We start from the raw sequence: 24,269 nt of genomic DNA on the forward strand, positions 1-24,269 counted from the left end.
TCATAAATGGAATGCCAATGACAATTTGTTGTTGTCGTTTTGCTGCCTCAGCCCTCAGTTGCGGATAGTTGATGTACAGCTCTCACTTTACCAAATAACCCTTCCAAATAAATGATCTTCTGATTGATCTGATGGTTTCAAAGCACTAGGTTCTCATTTATGGTTTGCAGTCATAGTAATTTAAGCTTGTACTGTTGCTCTGAAAAATGCATCAAAGTTGACAGCCAAATTTGATGGACAGGCACAGTATCATGGGAAACATGATCTGGGAGGCAGGTTTCTTCTACATCCATTTGTTAAAAAAAGGACATGGTACTCGATGAACAGAACAGTAAGAAAGTGCTGAATAGTTGTTTTTAATAAAATAAACAGTTGTAAAAATATTGAATATATTGCTTATTGAAGAATTGTGGGCGTCTTCACTTTTGTGGGCAAAAGCTATAACTATTACTTTCTCATACACACGTGATGTGATGCTGCTGCTTCTGTCTGAAGGCGTAATTCTACAGCAGATTGACAGGGACTTCCGCTTCACTTAAAGATGAATTCAGTACTTGATGTTTCGTGTCCAGTTTAGGTTTAAATGTGTTTCAGAAAAATGAGTGGAAATCAACACAAGCAAAATGCTGGGGGAAATTGCTGAGTTGCTCAAGATTTCCAGCATCTGCAGAATCCTGTGTGTTTAGGAGTAGATATCATGTTTTCTTTATCCAGAAACTTTATTAGTCATATATAACCATCTTTCATTTGTTAAAATAAATTTGGGCGTGTAAGTTTATTTTCAAGAACTTTCCGTTTTAGTGAAGTAATCATTCGTTTTAATCAAGGCTTAGGATATTATTTTTAACTCAGAATTTTAGATATTTAATTAAAATGCAACTTTTGTTTGCAAGATGATATGAGTTTAAAAAAGTGTTAAATAGAGTTTGCAGAATTTATATTTTCTCAACATATAATTGTAATAAAATATTACACCCCTTTTTGAACATCATTAAACATGGCGACACTGATCTCTTACAAAGGCGTGGTTTGCTTTATCCATGTAGATTACAGAGGTGAGATGGAAACCATCTGAGTGTATAGTTTCTATCCTATTTCCATATTTCCCTTTCATAGTTGTCACTTACCAGATGAGACACTAAGGAAATCATATATCCCATCAAGTCCATCCTGGCTGATTCCAATCCATATCTCCTTGTATTCAGAAAACCTTTCACTGTGGACGTTCTCTCACACACATTCCTCAACTCCATTTACAGTAACCAACACCCTACCAGCAAGGCACTGAGAAATCTGTATTGCAAGTAAAATGGTGCAGTTTCAGTTTCATTCAATTTGAGTATGGGGATTAAATGTAAATAAAATGGCAAATTGATTGCTCAGTTAAAAACAATGTGGCATCATGAATTTGTGAAAGATGCTCAAGTAATTAGTAAGGCTTGTTAATTAAGGAATTCATAATAGGAGATTCAGGAAAAGCTTTCCTGCAATACTATGCAATCTTATGTTGCGTATCAGAAATTGGAGCACCTGCATCAAATAAGTTTGAGCTTGGCATGCAGTATATTCTAGATGAGTGAAGGGAAAGGGGGATCAATGAATTCAACATTAGATGGATTTTTACTGTCAAGCTATCTGGCAATCTCCACCAATTTGCAGATGAAACGTGGGTTTAGTGATTCTGTGTTTGTTCCACAGTTCAAATTGGAAATAGGGGAATATTTCATTTCAAGAGTAGGCTGAGGGCTTATTTCTAATTGCAGTACTCTTAAAAATTGGCCATGAACCTTTATAATCTGCATCAACCAACTATAATCTTTGGATAATGATTTATCCAAGCAGTCTCTCATTTAATATGTTTGGTTGTCTTTGAATGATTTTTTGCTCGACAATGTTCTTCCTCCCATTCTGCTCTATAGTTATTAATCCTTTGTTGCATATCTGTTTTGTGGCAGCCAGTGCTCAATTCCTTGCACAAATCTCCAGTTTTTATAAATAAGCCTGAATAATCTGCTTTAATGCACGGTGAGGATTGAACATTATCTCCAAGTTTCTTTGTAAAGTAGTGCTCTACTGAGCTAAGTGTGCTTTGCCCTGCCCGAGCTGGTATAAGTAACTTAGCCCCCCGGATTGAACTCTAAATCGCCTTGCTGCTTTTGATCTATGATGAATTTCTAAGGCTTTTTCAGTCAAAATCATTAATATCTCTCCTACTTTCAATTTAAGCAAGATTGTTGAAAACCACAAGGTATCTTTTTGCTTACTCCATCATACCAGCATCGATCTGAAACTCTGCACCCAGTGTAAGTTGCAAAGTGTACTTGCAGCTTACCTATCGTTTTTACTTAGAAAAAGTGAATGATATATTTCCAAGTTCATGTATACCTGACTTCTGATATGAAATTTGAATGCATTTGGAAGAATGTAATAAACCCAACATGATAGTTAAATAAGTTGAATTGTTGCTTCGATGACCATTATTTCAGGCTGTGTGAAATAAAACAATCACTTATGTCAATGGTAAGCTGGAAGGAGAAGTAGGAAAGTGTTGATAGAATTATCTTGGCTGCTCTTTCATGTTTGAAATTCTATTCTTGCTGCATTTGGCTATTCAACGGAAAGTACCAATCAAACAGAAAGAACTTCAGAATTAATGAGAGAAGTAGAAAATCCAGAACAATGCTATGGACTTGGCTCTGATTATGTCTTTGTTTGGAAAAAGGCCTTGTTTTTATAAAGTCCTTTTTTTCGGTCTCTTTACTGTCTTGTATAAATTATAGCCTGTTGTATGTCCCAACATTTCTGTAACGCTGCAGCAAGCAAGCTTTTCACTGTATATTTGCTTCACCATAAGCTCGACCTGTGAACACATTTGCCTTCTCTTTTCTTGCTATCTATCCAACATCTTAATCCTACACCATTTGATCATTTCAGACCTCTTTCTCCATTTGTCCAACCACTCTCAGATCTAGAGTGCCTCTCTGCTCCTCTTTCCAACCACCACAAAACCATCGCCTTCCTTCAACACAGGGACAAATGAGAATAAATGAATTGGAGTGTATTTGAACAAGTATTACCATCACCAGTAACTGGAATTGCATCCAAAATTGCAAAAGATTCACAATGGGACAGAAATCCGAAAATCTAGGTCACAAGTAGATAGTAATAAAGTACCAAATAAAAGAAAACAAAATTTATAAAGCTGACACTACTCAAGATGTGGTAAAAGAGCTTTTATTTCATTGAACACGTCTGATTCCTTCTAAATCGTTCTAATGTTTCACGACAGTACACAAATTGCAATATTGATCTTAAGTTACTTTAGTTACAGTTTGAGAATAAGTGTACCTTTGTATGTTTGAAGGTTTATCATTATATATAATTTCCCTTTACTGTGAGGTACTGTACATAACATTGTTGTCACTAGTGGCTGTAAAAACTTTATTTTTTTGTTATATTCATGTTTCCCTTATTTTGTTCTATTTGCTTTAAACTCAATTACCTTTAAATCAGTGGCATGGCAGCGTAGTGGTTAGCGAAATGCTTTACATTGCCAGCGATCATCCCATTTACGTGGCAGTCTGTAAGAGCTTTATACTTTCTCCCCGTGGCCATGCGGGTTTCCTCCAAGTGCTCCAGTTTCCTCTGGTGTCCAAAAACATACAAGTTAGGGTTAGTAAGTTGTGGTGCAAAAAGCTGGGCAACAATTGTGGGCTGCCCTTAGCACATCCTCAGACTGTGTAGATCATTAACACAAACTAATTTCACTGTACGTTCCAATGTTTCGATGTACATTTGACAAATAAAGCTAATATTTAATCTTTTAAACCATCCACTTTTACTTTCCAGCACTATAAGGATAATACATTATCTGCTGGTGGGGCAATCTGGTGCTCTGGGTGTGAGCCTGAGAAACTTGGAATTTAGCTTAAACCAAAGAGATTCTGCAGATACTGGAAGTCCAGAGCAACATCACAAAGTGCTGGAGGAACTTTAACAAGTCAGACAGCTCTATAGAAAGGAATGCTGAGGCCCTTTGTTAGGATTGGAAAGAAATGGGGAAGAGACAGAATAAGAAGATGGGATGGAGGGGAGGGGAGAGGAAGTACAGGCTGGCAGGTGATAAGTGAAGACAGGAGGGGGAAAGTTGGGTGTGTGTGGGAAGGGTGATGGAGTAAGAAGCTAGGAGGTGAGTTAGGTGGAAATAGTAAAGGGCTGAAGAATAAAGAATCAGATAGGACAAAGGGAAAGGGCGGAACGCCAGAGGCAAGTGAGGAGAAGGGAAGGAGAGTTTAGCTTTTAATTCAAACCTAAGTCAGGTCCAGATGGGAAGAATGGTTATCCATATCACATAACTAGAAAACACTTGGACTCTAACCAAACTTAAAGGTAATATCTACGCAAAAAGATAACATGTTCAAGAAGCTGAAATTAATTGATATAGATACATTTCTACGATATTTTTCTAAATTAAACTTAATTACTTTTAATTGGTCAAAACATATTAAAAAGACAATTAATACTTAGATTTAAAATTCACAGCTCATTCTTGAGATGGGAGCATTGATTCATTTTCTATTTTATTTGGCTTGTTCAGGGGCATTTCTAAACAACTTACTGATTTCTGCTTTTATCTCCGCAATTGGGTACTTCAAAATTTGTCATTGGGTTTTCGTTGACGTGTTGGAAATTCTACTGTTTCATGTTGTAGTCACATCAATTCACTGATAGTTGATGACAAATTGTATAAAGAGGCACTTTGCATTTTTTCTAGTATTACTATACACAAATTTCTGTCGATAGTAATTTTTTCTTGGAGATTATTGACATTTACATTCTTCCTGATTGCCATTTTCCCTGCCTTCTTTCTGCCTTCCAGTCCTTGATACTTTCCTGCCTCCCTTCCTTCCTCTTTTTCTTCTTTATTACTCTCCCTCTTCCTCCTTTCCCCAGTCCTTCCTCCTCTCCCATCCTTGATATTTATTGATTAAGTAGTAAGATATTGGCCTTTTTGTTCATCAAGACCCAGTTGGCTGTTGACCTTGTCATTAAAGACCAGCATTTGAACACAGGTCTCCATTTGTATAGTCAAATTCCATACAAGAGTAGCTCATAAACTCTGCACAAAAACTTTTTCACCCATTCAATTACAAATGGAAATTTTAATACTGAATCAGATTGTTTACTTTTATTATATTTCATCAAAATAGGTGATGGTTTATCTTGATTGACTTGTAAAATAAGAAGATGGTTTGGCATTACAGGTAAACTGCTGAGTTTAATAAAAGGAAAGTCTCTGAATGCTAAATGGGTGAAGGCTTTGAAAATTGAGTCCTTTTAATGAAAAACATAATTTGATTTTCGCAAGCTTCAACCACGGCTGCCTCATTAAAAACATATTACCAAGAGCTGTAGAAACTGGTTGTATAATTATACTAATTATTAATTTCTGAATCAGAAGCTATTGAATTAAGATAATTTTAGTTTGCATTTCATTTACTAATTTTAGTCTTCTGAGTGGGGTAAAGTATAGTCATTCACAACACATTGAGCTTATGGCTCACAGGCATTGTGTGTGATTATGAATTGTAATCTTGATCACTGTTTATTCTGTTTCAGATTGCCGTAATGTAATGAGAGAAAAAAAATAAATGGTTGTATATGCAGCCAATAACATACTAATAGAACCTGAAAAGCTTGGATTATTTACCAATGAGGATACAAATTTAGCATCCCTAATCTTGTTATAAAGAGACTTTCTAACCTTGTGTATCAGTATGGGTTCTTTGCTTGAGGTTCTAATTGATCCAGCCATTGAGGTCTACCCTAAGGTCAGAAGGTTACATGGCTTTGCAGAGGCCAGCAATTAGCACATTGTCACTTGTGGTTATTTACATTGGCAGCATCTCGTAAGCAAGTATTTGACTGACAGGTCAACAGGTCAATGGGTCTTATGTGAACCTGTGACCTATTGGGATAGCAGGGATAACTCAAACAGCTTGCAGCATTAATAAGATACATTTTAATTTGTTACTGATTAAACCATTACCCTTGAAAAGCAGGTGCTTTAAGCATGTTATTTGAGAAGAGGATAATATAATTTTTAAAGGTAGATAGATATACACACAGTAAGAATGAATTTCGGATACCTCAATGGGAAAAAAAGGTCACCAGAAACAAATATTGTTTTCCTTGTACAAAGTTCTGTTCTGGAAATGGCCAGTTATGGATAGCTAAAGAAGCACTATTTCAATGATCAGGATGTCTAATAATGAAATCTGCAGATTGCTTATCTTGTGAATGTTTGGAGAAGAGGGGATAGGCCGAGAGGGTGAAATGGGAGTAAGTTCAGCATAGCATTGGTTGGAAGAAAGGAATGGGAAGAAAAACGTTACACTTATTCAATATTTACCAACAACAGTAAGTCAAGTATATGTAGGAACAAGTGTAGAGCACATAGCATTCTTTAAAATCAGGGCCAATACAGTTCTGATATCCACTTTACATTCCTAACTACTCTCAGTAACCTTTCCTTTCCTTGCTTTTCAAGAATCTATCTAATACTACTTTAAAAATATTCTGGATTTGTTTCTGATGCCCCTTGAGAAAGCAGCAAAGACCTTGATAGAAAAAGACCAACTCCTATTTGGGAGAAAAGACTTTGCCTCAATTAATTCATGATATGTGAATTAGCTATTATCTAGTTCATTGAGCTATATTTGTCTTCTCAGGTGATGGGAGTGGCTTTTCCTCTGTCAGGTCTAAATCTGAACAGGATCAGCAACAGATTCCCCAGTTTAAAGTGCCTGATGGTTTTCAGTTCACACTCATCTGCTGCCCAGAGAGCATCAATAAGAAATTACCAGTAAAGAGTAGCAACAACATGAAAGCTTCAGTGGTGTCAGTATTTCTTTGTATAATCTAGCCCATCTTTTTTATATCTGTTATTTCAAAGTATTTACAGCATCAAAACATGCTGAGTGGCTAAGCATTACTGTGTTGATGTTGGTGTCCCATATCACCACCACCTTTTGCTCTTCAGCTAAAGACAGTAAGGTATCCTCTAATATTGTATCAAATGAATCATGCTGTTTGATGCATCTCTACTTTTGCCTCACCATTCCCTGTGGTGGTACATTCCACCTTCAAATATTGCCTGCCTGAAGACATTTCTTGGCAATTTCCTCACTGACTTATTGTGACTTCTGAATATTTGTCCACTGACATTATGTTCACATTACTTAGTTTCTGATTTGGTGTAACAGATTTAAATCAACACTTGTATTTAATTAACTCTTTTCTTCTCCAGTGTATAGGGAATCTTCACATTCTAATAAAGCCCTAGCAGACAAACATGCATAAATGCACATAATTCTGTCTGCAACTTTGTGTTTGAGATGCATTGCGTTGGCAGTCTGTGTTCTTTAATGTCAGCCTGAAATATCATGGTCCTTTTACATGAGATGATGAGAAATGCAAAAAAAAAACCTTTTTCAGCTATATAGTGTGTACTATGTTTGCTTAGGACTGTCCATGCACATTTCAACCTCATTCAAAGTTTGAAAAATTAGCCTCAAGAAAATTTCTTGGAACTTTCTTTAGCAAAAAAAGCAAATTGTTGAATATAGTAAATGGGCACCTATCTCTTCATTACTTGGCTTCATATTTCAGTGAAAGTAATTAAGCAATTTACTTAAAAGTGCACCGGAAATTTTCCCACAGTCATAATTCTTTCTATATACAGTACTGAGCAAAAGTCTTAGGCACATGTAAAAATTCTACAGAATTTGAGTGAACATGCTTTAAAAAAATTAAATGAAAAGCTTCTAAATATCAAAAAATCTATAAAGAGCAGTAAAAAACTAAATTAAATCTATATTTGGTGTGACCACTCTTTGCCTTTAAAATTGCATCAAATCTCTTAGGTACACTGTCATGCAGTTTTATCAAATTAGATGGCTGGTTGTTCCAAGCATCTTGGAGAACTTGACACTGTTCTTCTGCAGACTGGTTATCTTGCTTGCTTCTATCTCTCCAGGTACTCCCAGGCAGCCTCAAAGATGTTGAGACCAGGGCTCTGTAGAGCCCATACCATCTGTCGCAGAACTCCCATGTTCTTATTTTCACTGAAGATATTTCATTATGAACTTGGCCCTGCATTTTGGGTCATTGTCCTGCAGCAGAATAAAGTTGTGACAGATCAGACACCTCCCTGATGGTATTGCATGATGAATGAGAATCTGCTTGTACTTCTCAGCATTGAGGATTCCACTAATTCTGATCAAATCACCAACTGCTTTTGCAGAAATGCAACTCTGAGCCTGCAGGGAACCTCCACCGTGCTTCACTGTCAGCTCCAAACACTCATCCCTGTAGCGCTCTCCTGCTCTTCTACAGACAAGCTGCCTCCTGTTTGAGCCAAAAATGTGAAATTTTGACTTGTCTTTCGAGAGCACTTGCTGCCATTGTTCAGTGCCCCAGTCCTTGTATTTTTGTCCATTGGCGAGGCTTATGGCTTTGTTTCCGCTTCACAGGAATGCTATTTTGGCAACAACTCCTCCATGAAGACCACTTCTGATAAGACTTCTCTGGACTGTAGAGGGGGCGTACTTGAGTTCCATTGGTTTCTCTGAGTTCAGAGCTGATAGCAGTACTGGTCTTCTTCTGACTTAGAAGGGACGTCAGTTTGATGTATCTCCTTTCTGCAGTTTCCATGTCCAACCATTGCATTTCTAGTCTTCAATTTTGCCTGTTTCTTTGTGCTTCTTCAGAAGAGTTTGGACAGCACATCTTGAAACTCCTGTCTACTGTGAAATGTCTGCTTGGGAGAGACCTTGCTGATACAGAATGACCACCTTGTGTCTCATTGCTATGCTCACTCTTAACATGATGTAGGAATTGATGATATAAAGGTTAAACTGTCACATCTGCCACATCTTCACATTTTAGTTTTGTTGTCCTTCGATTCCTTCTACACCCGTTTGTGTTCCAATTAATCAGTTTAGTTCATTCAACTTGATATATAATTGATCATCAGCATCCTGTTTGATATTTTTTTAAATCATGCACTGGGCTATATACCAATTTGAAAAGTGATATATTATTTAACATGCTACATTCTTCTACAAATTACAAAAAAAATCTAACATTAAATTTTTAGGAAAATGTATGTTTGGAATTTTAAAATTTGCTCTTTTCTACTAACACACTAATACAGAAGAAAGCAAAATTTATATAAAGCATCTAGGAAACCTAAGACTTTTGCACAATTCTGTGTATCTTGAATAGAAAAATGTGTTTTACAAAAGAAAAGGTAGGAATAAATAATATTTTGCAAATATTAACACAGTTTTCATTGGTAAAGGATTTGGATGCAAAACATTTTATAGCTGTGTCTGGAGTATTGAGCAAAGTTAGCTGCTCTATCAGTGTGCATGAGGTTCTCCACAATATGTACAAAAGTTCAAATGTTCATGCATGTATACAAGCACAAAGGTAGAATATCATTCAACAATATATGTACTATTGAGCACATCTATACAGAGCATTGTCTCAGGAAAACTGCATCTATCATCAGGGACCTCCTCCACCCAGGTCATGTTCTGTTCTCACTATTGCCATCAGGAAGAAGATACAGGTGCCTCAAGTCACACCACCAGGTTCAGGATCAGTTATTACCCCCCCCCCCCCCCCCCAACCATCAGGCTCTTGAATTAAAGGAGAAAACTTCACTCATCTTCATTTACTACATCACTGAACTGTTTCCACAACCTATAGACTACATTTCAAGGACTTTTCATTTCATATTCTCGATATTTCTCGCTTATTTATTTATTATTTTTTCTTTTTGTATTTGCACTTTTTTTGCATGCTGATTGGACACTCAGTTGGTGTGGTCTTTCATTGATTCTATTGTGCTTATTATTCTATTGTAGATTTATTCACTATGCAGGCGAGAAAACGAATCTCAGGATTGTATATTCTGACATGTATTTTGATAATAAATTTACTTTGAACTTTAAATGTGGGATGTATTAATAACTCTACTTTAAACCTTAATTCTGAAATTCTGTCAATGAAATTAAACTTCATAAACTGAATGGAATGGTTATAATGTTAATTGTGTTTATCATGTGCATCAGAAAACTAATTTCTACTTCAAAGTTTTTAATATAAATCTTTTCAATATATTTGTTGTTTTTAAACATCTTGTTCTTGGTATCTGGGGCTAATTAATTGTATTCATCCTCTTAGATTGGAGATGATATATTTTGTGCGGGTCAGATTGGATTGGTCCCATGCACCATGCAGCTTGTCACAGGAGGAGTCAAAGCTGAAGCCACACTTTCTCTAAGCCATGTCCAGAAAATTCTTGAAGCAATGAAAAGTGGAACAAAATTAAGCAATGTCTTGCTGGCAAACTGTTATGTCACAGACAAGAAATATATCTCTGTTGTTCAAAATGTCTGGCAAAAGGCATTAAAGGGACACCTAGAGGAGGTAAGAATTGGTGTTACTGTGTTTCTTCCACTTGCAAAGTAGTACTCTGAAGCAATTCTAAATTTAATTTAAATTCCATTTGCATTTAATATTATTAAAACAAGTCAAATAGCCAATGCCTAAATCCCAAAATAATTAATTTACTTTGATGGTTCTTTATTAATTCAAGATAGAAAAAATCTTTAATAATTGTTTTCAGTTGCACCTGATGAAGAATACTGTTTACAGGAAAAAGGAGATAAATGGTCCAGAGATTGAAATCTGTAATGCAAAAAAATTATCATAATTTTGCTGTGATCTTAAAATTTTAATACAATTCTTAAAGGTTTCAGACTGTAGAAATGCAGTGTTCTGGGTCCATGAAAAGATAATATTTTGTGAACTACATTTGAAATCACATAAGAATGTTAAGAATTTGAGCTTTAGATGCTCATTTGAAATTAGCGCTTGTTTTTTTCAGATTGCTTCTTGATTTCCCACCTTATTTGTGTGGTTATTCTGTTCTTTATAGTTTTCTATCAGAAAGACCATGAAGAGACTAGGATTTTCATAATGGCAGGTTCTTAATGACTGATTTGTGAGACTGGATGTCTTTATTTCTTCCCCTTTCCCAATATAATATCAAAAGCTTCCACACTATGTTAATGTGCAGTTAAATTCAGGGTCTATTATTTTTCCTGTCTGATACCGAATGAGTTTAAAATACATTTAAAGCTGAGAACCTCACTTAAATCCTGAGCACTAAAGCCTAATGTTCTACAACTAATGTGATGCCTTGGGGCAATTTTAAAGGTTTCTTTCATTTTAAACTGTGACTCCAAGTCACATCTCATCTGCTAAACTGGAAGTTAAGTTCTAATATTGATCTATGCCAGCAGACCATCGAAAATTATCAGAACCACATTTGCTCAGGTTTTAGCGTCAGACAAGTTCCTCGGGGTATAACATTTAGCCTTGGTATTTTTGATAACAGTACTGGAAATGAAACAGGGAAATAGTTTGTTCATTCTTACACCTTCATTTAAGCACAAGTGTTCTTAAAAAGGAAAATTCTTAAGTATGTATAACAGGATAAATTGAGAAATCGTTCCTCATTGTGGTTCAATTTTGTTTATATCCAATTAAGATAGGTTCCTGGTTTCAGTATCTAAATGTCCTTTCATTCACAATTTCCTTATGTCGTGCAAGGAGACTATCTGCATGTTAAGTCTATGCTGGTTTTCACAGCAGTCCCATCTTTCCTTGTAATTCCATTCTCACTCACGTGCCCCCTTAACCACTCCCTAATCCTTTTACTACCATTTATACAAGGGATAATTTATTCTTGCCACTTAACCTATCATCCAGGCCTTGGTTGAGATATGTGTAGAAAATGGAGCACTCAGGAAAATGCATGCTCTCACTGCAAGATTTTGCAGACTCCACACAGACAACCAGAGAACAGGATCAGGCCTAGGTTATTGAAGCAGTGTATTTCAGGATCAAGTCAATTCTACAGTTCAGGAACCCTTGAGCAGAATGTGAATTAGTTCTGCCTTCATTCACTAAAACCCAAAAGAGCAACATTTAATTTTTGAATTTTGTAATATGGGTAGATGAGCGATAATGCATGCTACAAAAAAGATGTGTGTGTCCTTGAATTCATTCAAAATTCATGTGGCTCTTTATTAGATAGTCAGCAAGGACATATCTTTGAAACTGCTTTCAGTTTTCATGCCTTCCCTTCAGCAGCAATTATAGTTCTACTCTCTCAGCAACAGCAGAATATACAGTAAATATTGTTCTATTAATTTTCATGACTATGTTGGCTGCAGATTTCACAGCTCTCATTAGTATTTCATTTGCAGACTTATTCCATGCTCCAGCGTGTGCTCCCAAAGATTTTCCACATAATGTTTTTCTGCACTTCAGATTTGGTTGGCAGATGCAGAATGACTACATAACAAGCTGTTGGCCACAAAGGTGTGAGCAAAAGTTAGAAGATTGGTGGTGCTGTGTGTCTCAAAATGCATGGAGAAATTACTAAGGCATTTAGAGCCATTTTCTAGGCAAAACTTCATGAGTGCATTTTTGCACAGATCACAATTAATCTGAATCTGCTACAAATCTGGAGAGATTAATTTACACTGACTGTTTCAAACCATTGAAATAAGCTGTAAATGCCATATTACAGGTCAAGAAATGGAAATTAGATATTGATGCACAGAAACGTGCTAAATTGATGCTCCCCATAGAGCCTTTCCATTTTCTTCCATTGCATTGTGGATGAGATTTTGAAATGCATAATACATGCAAAAGGTTGTCCTTATGAATGGCATAGTGGTCCTTCTGAACAGTTGAACATAGTTACCATTCATAATTATGAGAATCATACATGGCATTTACGTGTGTAAATTCACCGGCATAATGTGCTATGGATTCAGCTGATTCTTAATTCAGCTATTCTAAGCAAAAACACAATGCAGGTTGTGTAACTCTAATATTGCAGGTTTCAGGTCGGATGAGGGAGTGGACTCTGTGCCTCACTGCAGACTTCATAGAGCACAGAAACAGGTCTTTCTGCCCACCTTGTCCATGCTGGCCTGGGCTTCTGCCTAGTCCTGTCCATCTACACCCAAATCATAGCCTGCAAACCACTCTCAACCATGTATCTATCCAATCTATTCAGTATCAGGTTAATATCACTGGCATAGGTCATGAAATTATATTGTTTTGCAACTTGTATTGTTACATATTTGTAAATATTACAATTGAACCTGCATGTCCAGCTTCTGCTGGCAGTTCGTTCCTAGTTATACCACCTCTGAGTGAAGTAAGTTGCCCCTTAAGTATTTCATCATTCACCCATGACCTCTAGTTCTAGTCTCACTAACGTGAGGGGAATAATCTGCATGCATTCACTCTATCTATACCCCTTATAAGTTTGTATACCTCTATGCGATCTCCCCTCACTTTCCCATGCTCCAGGGAATAAAGTCCTAACCTATTTAACCCCTACAACTCAGGTCCTCAAGTCCCAGAAACATCTTTCTGAGTTTTCTTTGCACTCTTTCAAGCTTAATGATATGGCAGCAGAGGGGACATGGCGAGGTATGGAGTAGTTGGAAAACACCTCCCACACCCCACTTACATAACAGAAAACTGAGGGGGTGTTAGTTGCAAATTGAAAAGAAAAAGAATCACTATTGACAATCACCTCCACAGTGGCAGGGTAGGGACTGACCCCTTAATCAACATCTGTGTGGGTCGTCATTCCTTTTTGTAAGGCCTACTATCCTGGCTGGAGCACATACTGTTTCTTCATCACAATTGCATGCTTTCACATTACAGCTACAATGGCAAACCTGTGATTGATGTCACCCCAGGGGCCTTCTTGTGAAGGCACATCACGCACAAGGAAGAGCATGTTATATTTTGCATTATTTGAGCTCAGTTGTGGTGATTGCATTTAGCAATCAAATTTATGCTATCGCTTATTTGTACCATGTACTTGAAAAGTTATTGGCTGATGATTGAGGTTACTTGACCGTTGAAGTACTCCAACAACACAAACAAGACTGCTGATTTTGCATTATTCCAATCGTAAATTAGTTTTATGAGTTACTGCATGAGTCCCCACCTGCACCCTAGATCAGTATGGTGACAATCTAAGTTTGCACTATAGTTAGTTTGAATGTGAAATCCCCAGATACTGACAATTTCAACTTCCACTGTTACATTGCAATCGTTTTGGAGAGATCCTTGTTTACTGATCACTAGGAGCATTGCTGCAAGCTGCAAATTACTTCACTGCAATGTGAGATTTGATGTAAATTCACCTTTTGAAGCTGAGTACTTTATGATATTCTATAATTATTAAAAGCATAGTTGAATCAGGCATTTTCCCATTGCACTAAAACATAAAGTTAGTTGATAATTGACCTTTCAGCTAATTAGAATGCACTTGCACTTTGAAGACTCAATCATTATTACCCAATTAACAATACTTTTCAAAATCAATAAATCTCAAACAAATGTAATCAATTCTAATCCTTCTGCAATACACAGCTTGGTGATTAATGCCACTGTCATCACTGCCAGAAAGTTGCTTGGAAACTGAAATGTAGCAACACAACTGGGGACCTAAATACATTTACATGACACCGAAAGTGGAATGTAATTTCTTCCAAAGCCGCTTATGTGATCAGATAACATTTCTTGTTTGCAATTTTGCAGTCATCAAATAGGTATAGAATAGTTAAAGCTTAAATACCTTTATTAATTCATACTTTTGAATTTTGCAAGTGGCCTAACTCTTCTAGATAATTAAAGTTGTAGTGGACCAGATAAAAAATGTCAATTATGCATCCCTGCTGCATTTTCGAAATAATATCTCCCCATATTCTGTAATTCAGCTTGTTAACTTTCAATAATTTGGTTAGACAAAATGAAAAATCTTCCATAGAAATGAAGAGTGCCTTATTTGCATTTATGCAAAACTTCACTCACCCCAGAAGATGATTGAACCTTTAAAAAATGATGCTAATAATTTGATCCTAATTCACTTCTAAAAGATTATTGATTTTGACCTTATTTTGGGACTGAAGATGGTCTTTGGAATAGAGGTCTATGTCCCAATGCTACATACATCCAGACGATAAAAATATCTTTACAATATTTTGTTAGCATGCATAATTAATTGTACACTAGTTACCAGGGTGCAACTAGGATTGAAGTTTCTCAGTTAAAATGTCACCCATCCTAGTTTAATCTGAATCAAAAATTGCATTAAAAAAAGTCTAGTGGTGAAACAAATTGTTCATAAAAAAATTAAATCGTTTGTTAAAGATGTAAGATGTGTGTTTTTGTTTTATTTTTCTGACCAGCAATACAAGCAGTTATTTTCTGCACATTATTGTCCCTGTACTGAGGAAGCAGGTTGGGACAGGTGGGCATGGAGTTATATGTAGGCTAGAACAGGTAAGAATTGCAAAGTCCCTTGTTTCCAAGCTCAATTCGCTTCAAAGAGGGGGTTCTGAGTTGCCCACGGGATCTTCCTTAGTTACAAATGTCCTGACTTCACACAAATTTTCCCATAGATGTTTAAAGCAGTTTTCAGGCTGATAATAATGACAATAATAAGAAAATGTTTCATGGTATTCATAGATTAATTATGGTAGCACTTGGATGATTATTAAATGAAATGAAAGAATTATAGCAAGTGTATTTGAAGCAAAACAATTTTGGTAGCTACAAAAAGTCAAAGAAATGAAGAAGTCAGTTTATGGATGGTTGTCGAGAATGGAAACCTTATATATCTATGGTGAACCTTCGGTTTGTAGAGTTTTCTGCATTCAGGTGTGGTACTTGGTAAGAAATGTGTTGAATAGAATTAATCTTACACCGAATGCTTACACCACCCTATCATCTGAACATACCGTAAAATCTGGTTTTTGATTTTGATTTTTGATTTTGAAGATGTTTCTGGTGTTCAGACTGATGTAAGAATGGTATAGAAAGATGTAAATGTGACTTAGTTTCAAATTTATGAAGTATGATTTAACATTACAACTATAAACCTAAGCTATCAAAAATCCTTACTTGTTGCCTTGCTATGCAGGCTAATATTCTGTATTAATTGAAAGGGCAATTAAGAATCTGTGTACTTCCCCAATTAGTTTCAGACTCATGTATGGAATTTCTCTTGGGTTTATTTTATGCCAATTATCTTCTGTAACTGATCTTCTAGAGAAAAAAATCCATAAACGCACATCAAGGTTTGCTTCACGGTTGAGTAGTTTCTATGATTGTCTGATATAAAATTAGACCCACTGTGTTTATCTTTTCAAATCAGTCCTGCAGCTCACTGTATTAAAGATCCAAGCATTGTCCTTCAGCAATAGAATGTAGAAATGGGAAGATTATTGTGCCGCTTCTAGTAGGATCACAAATGTGAACCTGCCTTAGATGCCTTCTCAGAGTCAGTGTAATGAGTGGTTGCTGCAATTTCTCCATTTACACTAACATTTAGCATTTCGTGCCATTTGAAAATATACTGAAAGTTTATTCTTTCTATCAAAATGTCCAGCTTCACGTTTTCTCACATTATACTCTCATCTGCACTTTGTCCACTTGCTTGACATTTTACAGAATGTTTGCATCGTAAATGCAGCTCACTTTATCACATGACTTTGAATCAGCAAAAAACCTGAGTATGATATGAATTTCATTTGTGTGTACCTGAGGGCCCAGGACTAAACCCAATGACATTTTGTTAGTCTACCAGCCTGAAAATAATCCTTGTAATGTTTTGTTTAGTCTTTCAGTCATTTCTCTACCCAAGCAAAAATATGAACCCAACCTGAGAACCTTAATCAACATTTATTTAAAATTTTGCCACATACCTTTTGAAAATCTAAATGTGCTATTTTCACTGCTACCTCCTTATTTACCACAAAGCAAAATCCTTAAAATCTCTACTGAGTTATCAGAATCTAATGCTTTACTGCATTTCCTGACATAAAACTGTGTTGACTTTGTCTGATCATATTGCCATATTCCAAGTACCCTGTTACAATCTTTTTTTTTATAAAATGGACCTAATATTTGCCAGCACATCATGTATTATTGATGTTTTGTTTCATTTGCACAGGATGTTGGTAGGACCACAGCTGGAATACAATGTACTGTTTTCATCCCCTTATTATGAAGTGTGTTTATTTCAATGTAAGGAGTATTCCAGCCTACATCAATGCCTGGAACTATGATGTTGTGACTATTACACAGGCATGGTTGCGAGAGAGACAAAACTGTCAGCTCATCGTTCCAGGATTTCAACGTTTCAGACATGATAGAGAAGGTGGTAAAGGAAAATGAGGTGTCACATTACTAAACAGAAAGAATGGCATGGTTGCATTCAAAGAGGACATGCCAGAGGTCTCATCCATGAGACGTTACCCTCTGTCAGATTGTATATAAGGACGTGTATATACTTCGATAATAAGTTTACTTTGAACTTTGAACAATGCTTTTCACAGTGAGTAGTGAATCATTGTGGAATTATCTGCCCAGGGAAGCAATTGAGGCTATGTCATCAAATACATTTAAGACCCTCTGCCTTCTATTAGGCAAGCCAGGTCTGAATCCAAAGGTTAATTCACCAAGGATCCGATGTATCCTAATCTTCTGGATGAGCTCCCATGAGGAACCTTGTCAAACACCTTACTAAAATCCATGTAGACTTTGTCTACATCTCTAATCAGAATCAGGTTTATTATCACCGGCATGTGATGTGAAATTTGCAATACATAACCTAGCAGAGAGAGAAAAGAATAATAATAAATAAATAAATACATAATAAATAAATAAGTCAATCAATTACATATATTGAATAGACTTTTTAAAAATGTGCAAAAACAGAAATACTGCATATTAAAAAAGTGAAGTAGTGTCCAAAGCTTCAATGTCCATTTAGGAATTGGATGGTACAGGGGAAGAAGCTATTCCTGAATCGCTGAGTATGTGCCTTCGGGCTTCTGTATCTGCTACCTTCATCAATCACCCTAGTCACCTCATCACAAAACACATTCAAGTTAATAATATACATCTTGCCTCGCACAAAACCACTCTGGCTCTCCCTACTTAGACCATGGTTTTCGACTTGCTCATAAATCCTCTCCCCAGGAATTCTCTCCAGCAACTTCTCTACCACTGATTTGAGACTCATCGGTCTACAGTTTCCAGGATTATCCTTGGTTCCTTTCTTGAATGTTGGAACAAATTTAGCTAATTACCAGTCCTCCAGGACTTCCCCTATGGCTAGAGAGGACGCAAGTATATTGGTCAAGGCCCCAACAACCTCTTCTCTTGCCTCTCAATAAGGAGGAGCATATCCAATCAGACCCTGGGGACATCCACCTTAATGCTCTTTAAAAGAGCCAGCACTACTTCCTCCTTTACCCCAAAATGCCCTAGCATATCAGTGCACTCAGCACTGATCACCCTGACCTCCACATCCTTCTCCTTGGTAAATGCTGATGTAAAGCACTCATTAAGGACCTCATCTACATCCAAGCTAATGTTCTCTCCTTTATCCTTGTGTGGTCCTATCCTCTCCTTAGTTGTCCTCTTTCCCTTGATGTACATATGTATAGAATGCTTTGGGATTCTCTTTAATTTCACTTGCCAAGGACTTTTGATGGCCCCTCTTGGCTTTCCTAGTTTTCTTTTTGAGTTCTTTTTTTTAAAAACTTATTTATAATCCTCAAGGGCTCTGTTTGTTTCTAGCTTCCTAAGCTGTACATTTTATTCCTTTTTGACTAAATTCATTATCTCTGTCAACATCCAAAGTTCTCTTACCTTGTCATCCTTGTTCTTCTTTCTGACTGAGCATACCTGTCCTCTACACTTTGCAGTTGGTCTTTAACAACCTCCATGTGTCAGTCGTGGATTATCCAAAAACAGCTGTTCCTAATTAACTCTCCCTAGTTCCTGCCTAACGCTCTCATAACTTGCCTGTTCCAGTTTAATACTCTCCTGCAAGATGCATACTTATTCTTATCTATAGCTATCTTAGAACTTAAGGATTTGTAGTCACTGTTCCCTAACTGCTCACCCATTGAAAGCTACCTGGCCAGGCTCATTACCGAACACCTCTCATTGGACTGTCCTACATATTGATTAAAGAAGCCCTCCTCAATGCACCTAACAAATTCTGCCCCATCTAAATCTCTTATACTCAGAAGGTCCCCATTTATATTCAGGAATTCAAAATCAGAATCAGGTTTAATGTCACCAGAATATGTCGTGAAATTTGGTGTTTTGTGGCAGCAGTATATTGCAATACATAGTAATCAAAACTATAAATTATAATAAGTATATATAAAAAATAAAATAAATAGGTAATGCAAAGAGGGAAAAATAATACTGAGGAAGTGTCCATGGGTCCATTATCCTTTCAGAAATTGATGTCAAAGGGAAAGAAGCTGTTCCTGAAATTGTACTTTCAACCACAATTCTGAAATTCTATCAAAAAATAGAATGCAGCAGTATTGATTGTCATTGAGGAGATGTTATTTCCAATCTGCACAGATTGTGGTCTCCCAGTGAGGAAGTCAAGGATTCAGTTGCAGAGGAAGATACAGAGGCCCAGGTTTTGGACCATTTTGATTAGAACTGATGGTATGATTGCTTTGAATGTTGAGCTGTCATCAATAAATTGCAACTTGACTTAAATATTACTATTGTCTATGTGCTCCAAGGATGAGTGGAGAGCCAGAGAGATTGCAACTGCTGTAGACCTATTGTGGCAGTAGGTGAATTGCAAAGGGTCCAGGTCCTTGTGTAGACAGGTGTTGATTCTAGCTATGGGCAATCTCTCAAAGCACTTCATCACAGTAGATGTAAGTGCGACTGGCCAACAGTCATTGAGGCAGTTCATCCTGCTCTTTTTGGGCACTGGTATGGTTGTTGCCCTTTTGAAGCAGTTGGGAGCCTCTGATTGAGAAATTGAAGATGTCCTTGAACACCACCAGCCAGGTGGTTGGCACAGGTTTTCAGAGGCCTACCAGGTATAATATCAGAGTCTGATAGCTTATGAGGGTTCACCCACTTGAAAGAAGTTCTGACGTAGGTGCCCGAGACAGAAATCACACGTCACCAGATGTGCAGGAATTTAGATAGATGTAGTTCTGTTCTCCCTTTCAAAGCATGCCTAAAAGGCACCGAGCTCGTTTGAGAATGAAATATTTCCTGCCATCCAAGTTTTGCTTTGTAGGAAGTAATGGCCTACAAGCACTGCCAGAGTTGATGTGCATCCAATTTTGTCTCTAGTGTCAATTGCAATTGTTTTTTCACTCTTAAGATAGCCTTCTGTGGCTGTACCTGGACTTCTTATGTTCTTCTGGATCACCCACCTTGAATGCCACAGATACAGCCTTCAGCAAACTACTAATCACCAGGTTCATCCAAAGTGTGGGTGTGAGATGGCACAGTAAGTGTTCTTGTATATCCTACCTTTTAACTCCTCAGAAGAATTCCAATTGATTTGTCAAGCAAGATTTCCCATTTAGAAACCATACTGACTTTGGCCTATTTTATCATGTACGTCATCCTTAATAATAGGTTCCAACATCCTTCCAACTACTGAAGTCAGGCTAACTGGCCAATAATTTCCTTTCTTCTTCCTCCCTCCATTTACTGGGCATGGTGCAGCAATGAGAGAAATTTACACCGTCAGTCCAGGGCCGATGTAAACTAACTGCAGAAACAGATTTATTATCTATGAATTAGAGTATATGTTGTGAAATTCCTCTTCTTCAATTTCCCACTCTGCCCCCACCTCTTTCTCTTCTCCTCACTTCCCTATCACCTCCCCCGGTGCATCTCCCCCTTTTCTAGTCTTCAGGAACCATTCCAACATCTAGTGATTTTTCAAAGATCATTATTAATGCCTCCACAATCTCTTTGACTTGTCTTGTCTTGTCCATACTGCACCAACCACCGCCACTGGGCTATAAACATGCAGGAGCAGTGTTTGATTAAGTGCCTTGCTCAAGGACACATGCTGCCTTGGCTGAGGCTTGAACTAATGACCTTCAGATCACTAACCCAAAGCTTTAACCACTTGACCACCTCTTTCAGAACCCTCAGGTGAATTCCATCTAGTACAGGTGACTTCAGGCTTTTCAGCTTCCTAAGGACCTTGTCCTTAGTAATAGCAATGACATAAGAACATAAGAAAGAGGAGCAGGAGTAGGTTATCCGGCCCATCGAACCTGCCCCGCCATTCAATAAGATCATGGCTGATCTGTCTGTAAACTCAGCTCCATCTACCTGCATTTTCCCCATAACCCTTAATTCCCTTACTACTGTATGTAAATACCTATCTAACCATATCTTTAATACATTTAGTGAAGAAGCCTCAACTGCTTCCCTGGGCAGAGAATTTCACAGATTCACCACTCTCTGGGAAAAACAGTTTCTCCTCATCTCCGTCCTAAATCTTCTCCCCTGAATCTGGAGTCAATGTCCCCTAGTTCGAGTCTTGCCTACCAATGGAAACAACTTTCCTACTTCTATCTTATGAGGGGTGATTGATAAGTTTGTGGCCTAAGGTAGAAGGAGTCAACTTTAGAAAACCTAGCACATTTATTTCTCAACATAGTCCCCTCCTATATTTACACACTTAGTCCAGTGGTCGTGGAGCACTTTGTAGAAGTCGGCGTCTTAGACCTCCAGAAGTGGTCCACAGCAGGGGTGATTGATAGGTTCATGGCCTAAGTTAGTAGGAGATGAGTTATTAACTTCAAACTTGCTACATAATCACTCAAAGAGTTGAACTCATGTGCACGTAACGAGAGCTGTATAACTCATCTCCTTCTACCTTAGGCCACAAACTTATCAATCACCCATCACTCACACTTTCTGGAGATCCAAGATCCGTGTGCTCCGCGACTGCTGGACTAAGTGTGTAAATGTAGGAGGGGACTATGTTGAAAAATAAATGTGCTAGGTTTTCTAAAATTGACTCCTTTTACTTTAGGCCACGAACTTATCAATCACCTCTCGTATCTATCCCTTTCAAAATTTTGTATGTTTCTATGATCCCCTCTCATTCTTCTGTCCCCTGACACACTCACACTTCTAGTTGGAATATTAATGCAAAATTCTTCTTAGGTTCCTCTGCCATTTCTTTGTCCTGCATTACTACTTCTCCAGTGTAGTTTTCCAGCAGTTCGATACCTTCTCTTGCCTCTCTTTTACTCCTTTATATCTGAAAAATACTTTTCAACCCCTCTTTTATGTTATGGACTAGTTTATGTTCATATTTCATCTTTTATCTCCTAATGGAGACAAGGGAGATCAGTGAATGTTGTTCATATGGATTTTCAGAAGGCCTTTGATAAAGTGCCACACATGAGACTGCTTAACGAAATAAATAATATTAACATCCCATGGTATTATGGGAAGGGGTACAAGAATGGATAGACAATTGGCTGACTGGCAGGAAGCAAAGAGTGGGAATAAAGGAAGACTTTTCTGATTGGCTGCTGGTGACTACTTGATGGGACTGCATCTTTTCACATTATACAGTATGTTCAATGATTTGGATGACTGAATTGATAGCTTTATAGCTAAGTTTGTGGATGATATGAAGATAGGTTGAAGGGCAGGTAGTATTAAGGAAGCGGGGTGTCTGCAGAAAGACTTAAACTGATTGGGGGAAATAGGCTAAGAAGTGGCAGATGGAATATAACGTGGGGAAGTACTTATTCCCTGGTGCAGGATTCCCCAAACGTTAACTTACAGGTTGAGGTAGTGGAAGACAATTGCAATGTTAGCATGCATTTCAAGAGGACTAGAATACAAAAGTAACAATGTAATGCTGAAGATTTATTTATAAGGCATTGGTCAGACCACAGTCGGAGTATTGTGAGTGGTTTTGAGCCCCTTATCTAAGGAAGGATGTGCTGGCATTGCTGAGAACCCAGAGAAGCTTCATGAGAATGATTCCAGGAATGAAAGGTTAACATATATGGAGCACTTGATGGGTGTGGGCCCGTACTAGCTGGTGCTCAGAAGAATGAGGGGGGATCTCATTGAAACCAACAGAAGACAGAAAGGTCCTGACAGAGTGGATGTGGAGAGGATGTGGGAGTCTAGGACCAGAGGACGTAGCCTCAGAATCGAAGCACGTCCCAGTAGAACAGAGATAAGCAGGAATTTCTATTGTGGTGGTGAATTTGTGGAATTGTTTGCCCCAGAAAGCTGAGGTAGCCAAGTCATTGGGTGTATTCAAGGCAGAATTTGATAGGTTTTTGGTTATTCAGGGCATCAAAGGTTGCGGGAAGAAGGCAGAACAATGATGTTGACAGGGATAAAAAATCAGCCATGATGGAATGGCAGAGCAGAATTGATGGGCTGAATAGCCTAATTCTGCTCCTAAATCTTAAAGTCTTATGATCTGAAATGTCCCGCCTTAACATTGAAGGGTGAAGCCATCGAGCTGCAGCACTGCGTCCAAAATGGAAGAAGGTAGCCATGTTTCCATGAAGCAAAATTCCTAGCAGGTCCTAATGTCCCTACGGTACAGCAATGAGGTCTTAAATGTTATTTTCAAGAGATTCTACATTCACCAGATGGATAGTTGGGATTTGGGGCCTCTGCCTTTCAATCTTACTTGCAGCACAGTTTTGTCACTTACTTTTTCTTAAAGGGAAACCGCAGTCACAACCTGAGTCTGCAGTCCAGGATCTGGCAATTTTGGGTATCGATGGATCTTCTAAATGTCTTAAAACAAAGTTGCTTACATAAATACCCATGGCCTTGACTGTGAATTTCAGCTGAACGGGAATATACCATGATCCTGTCGGAGTTGCGAGCAACAAGTCACCCTTTATCAGTGTCATCTTGAAGTCCCCTATGACAGCAATTCTATTGTTTTTCCACCTTTTTTTAATCTGCCTGCATATCTGTTACTCTATGCCCTCGTGTATATTGGGGGGTGTGGGGGCATTCTGTAGTACAATGTGATCAGAGTGATTTCACCCTTCCTATTTTTGAGTTCTGCCCATATAGGGTCAGTGGTCAATCCTTCCATTATGTCCCCTCTGAGTGCCGCTGTGATATTGTACCTGATTAGTAGTATATCTCCCCCATCGCTTTTATGTCCCTCTCTATCTTTTCTAAAGCATTGAAACCTTGGGATATTAAGCCCTCATTCCAGTTCTTCTCTCAGCCGAGTCCCTGTAATAGTCACAATGTTGTAGTTCCATGTGCTGATCTGTGCT

The 24,269-nt window shown here is 37.7% G+C and overlaps 1 protein-coding gene across 2 annotated transcripts in view; it reads left to right on the forward strand.

Moving 5' to 3' along the window:
* dph6 (diphthamine biosynthesis 6) overlaps positions 1-24,269 on the forward strand; it is a 255,096-nt gene that overhangs the window by 166,290 nt on the left and 64,537 nt on the right. For both annotated transcript variants that reach the window (XM_059955869.1, XM_059955875.1), the window contains one exon: positions 10,255-10,500. In XM_059955869.1, the coding sequence (XP_059811852.1) occupies positions 10,255-10,500 (246 nt within the window). The remainder of the gene's footprint in view (positions 1-10,254; positions 10,501-24,269) is intronic.

Source organism: Hypanus sabinus, chromosome 2 (genome assembly GCF_030144855.1).
Source record: "Hypanus sabinus isolate sHypSab1 chromosome 2, sHypSab1.hap1, whole genome shotgun sequence".
Lineage (NCBI taxonomy): Eukaryota > Metazoa > Chordata > Chondrichthyes > Myliobatiformes > Dasyatidae > Hypanus > Hypanus sabinus.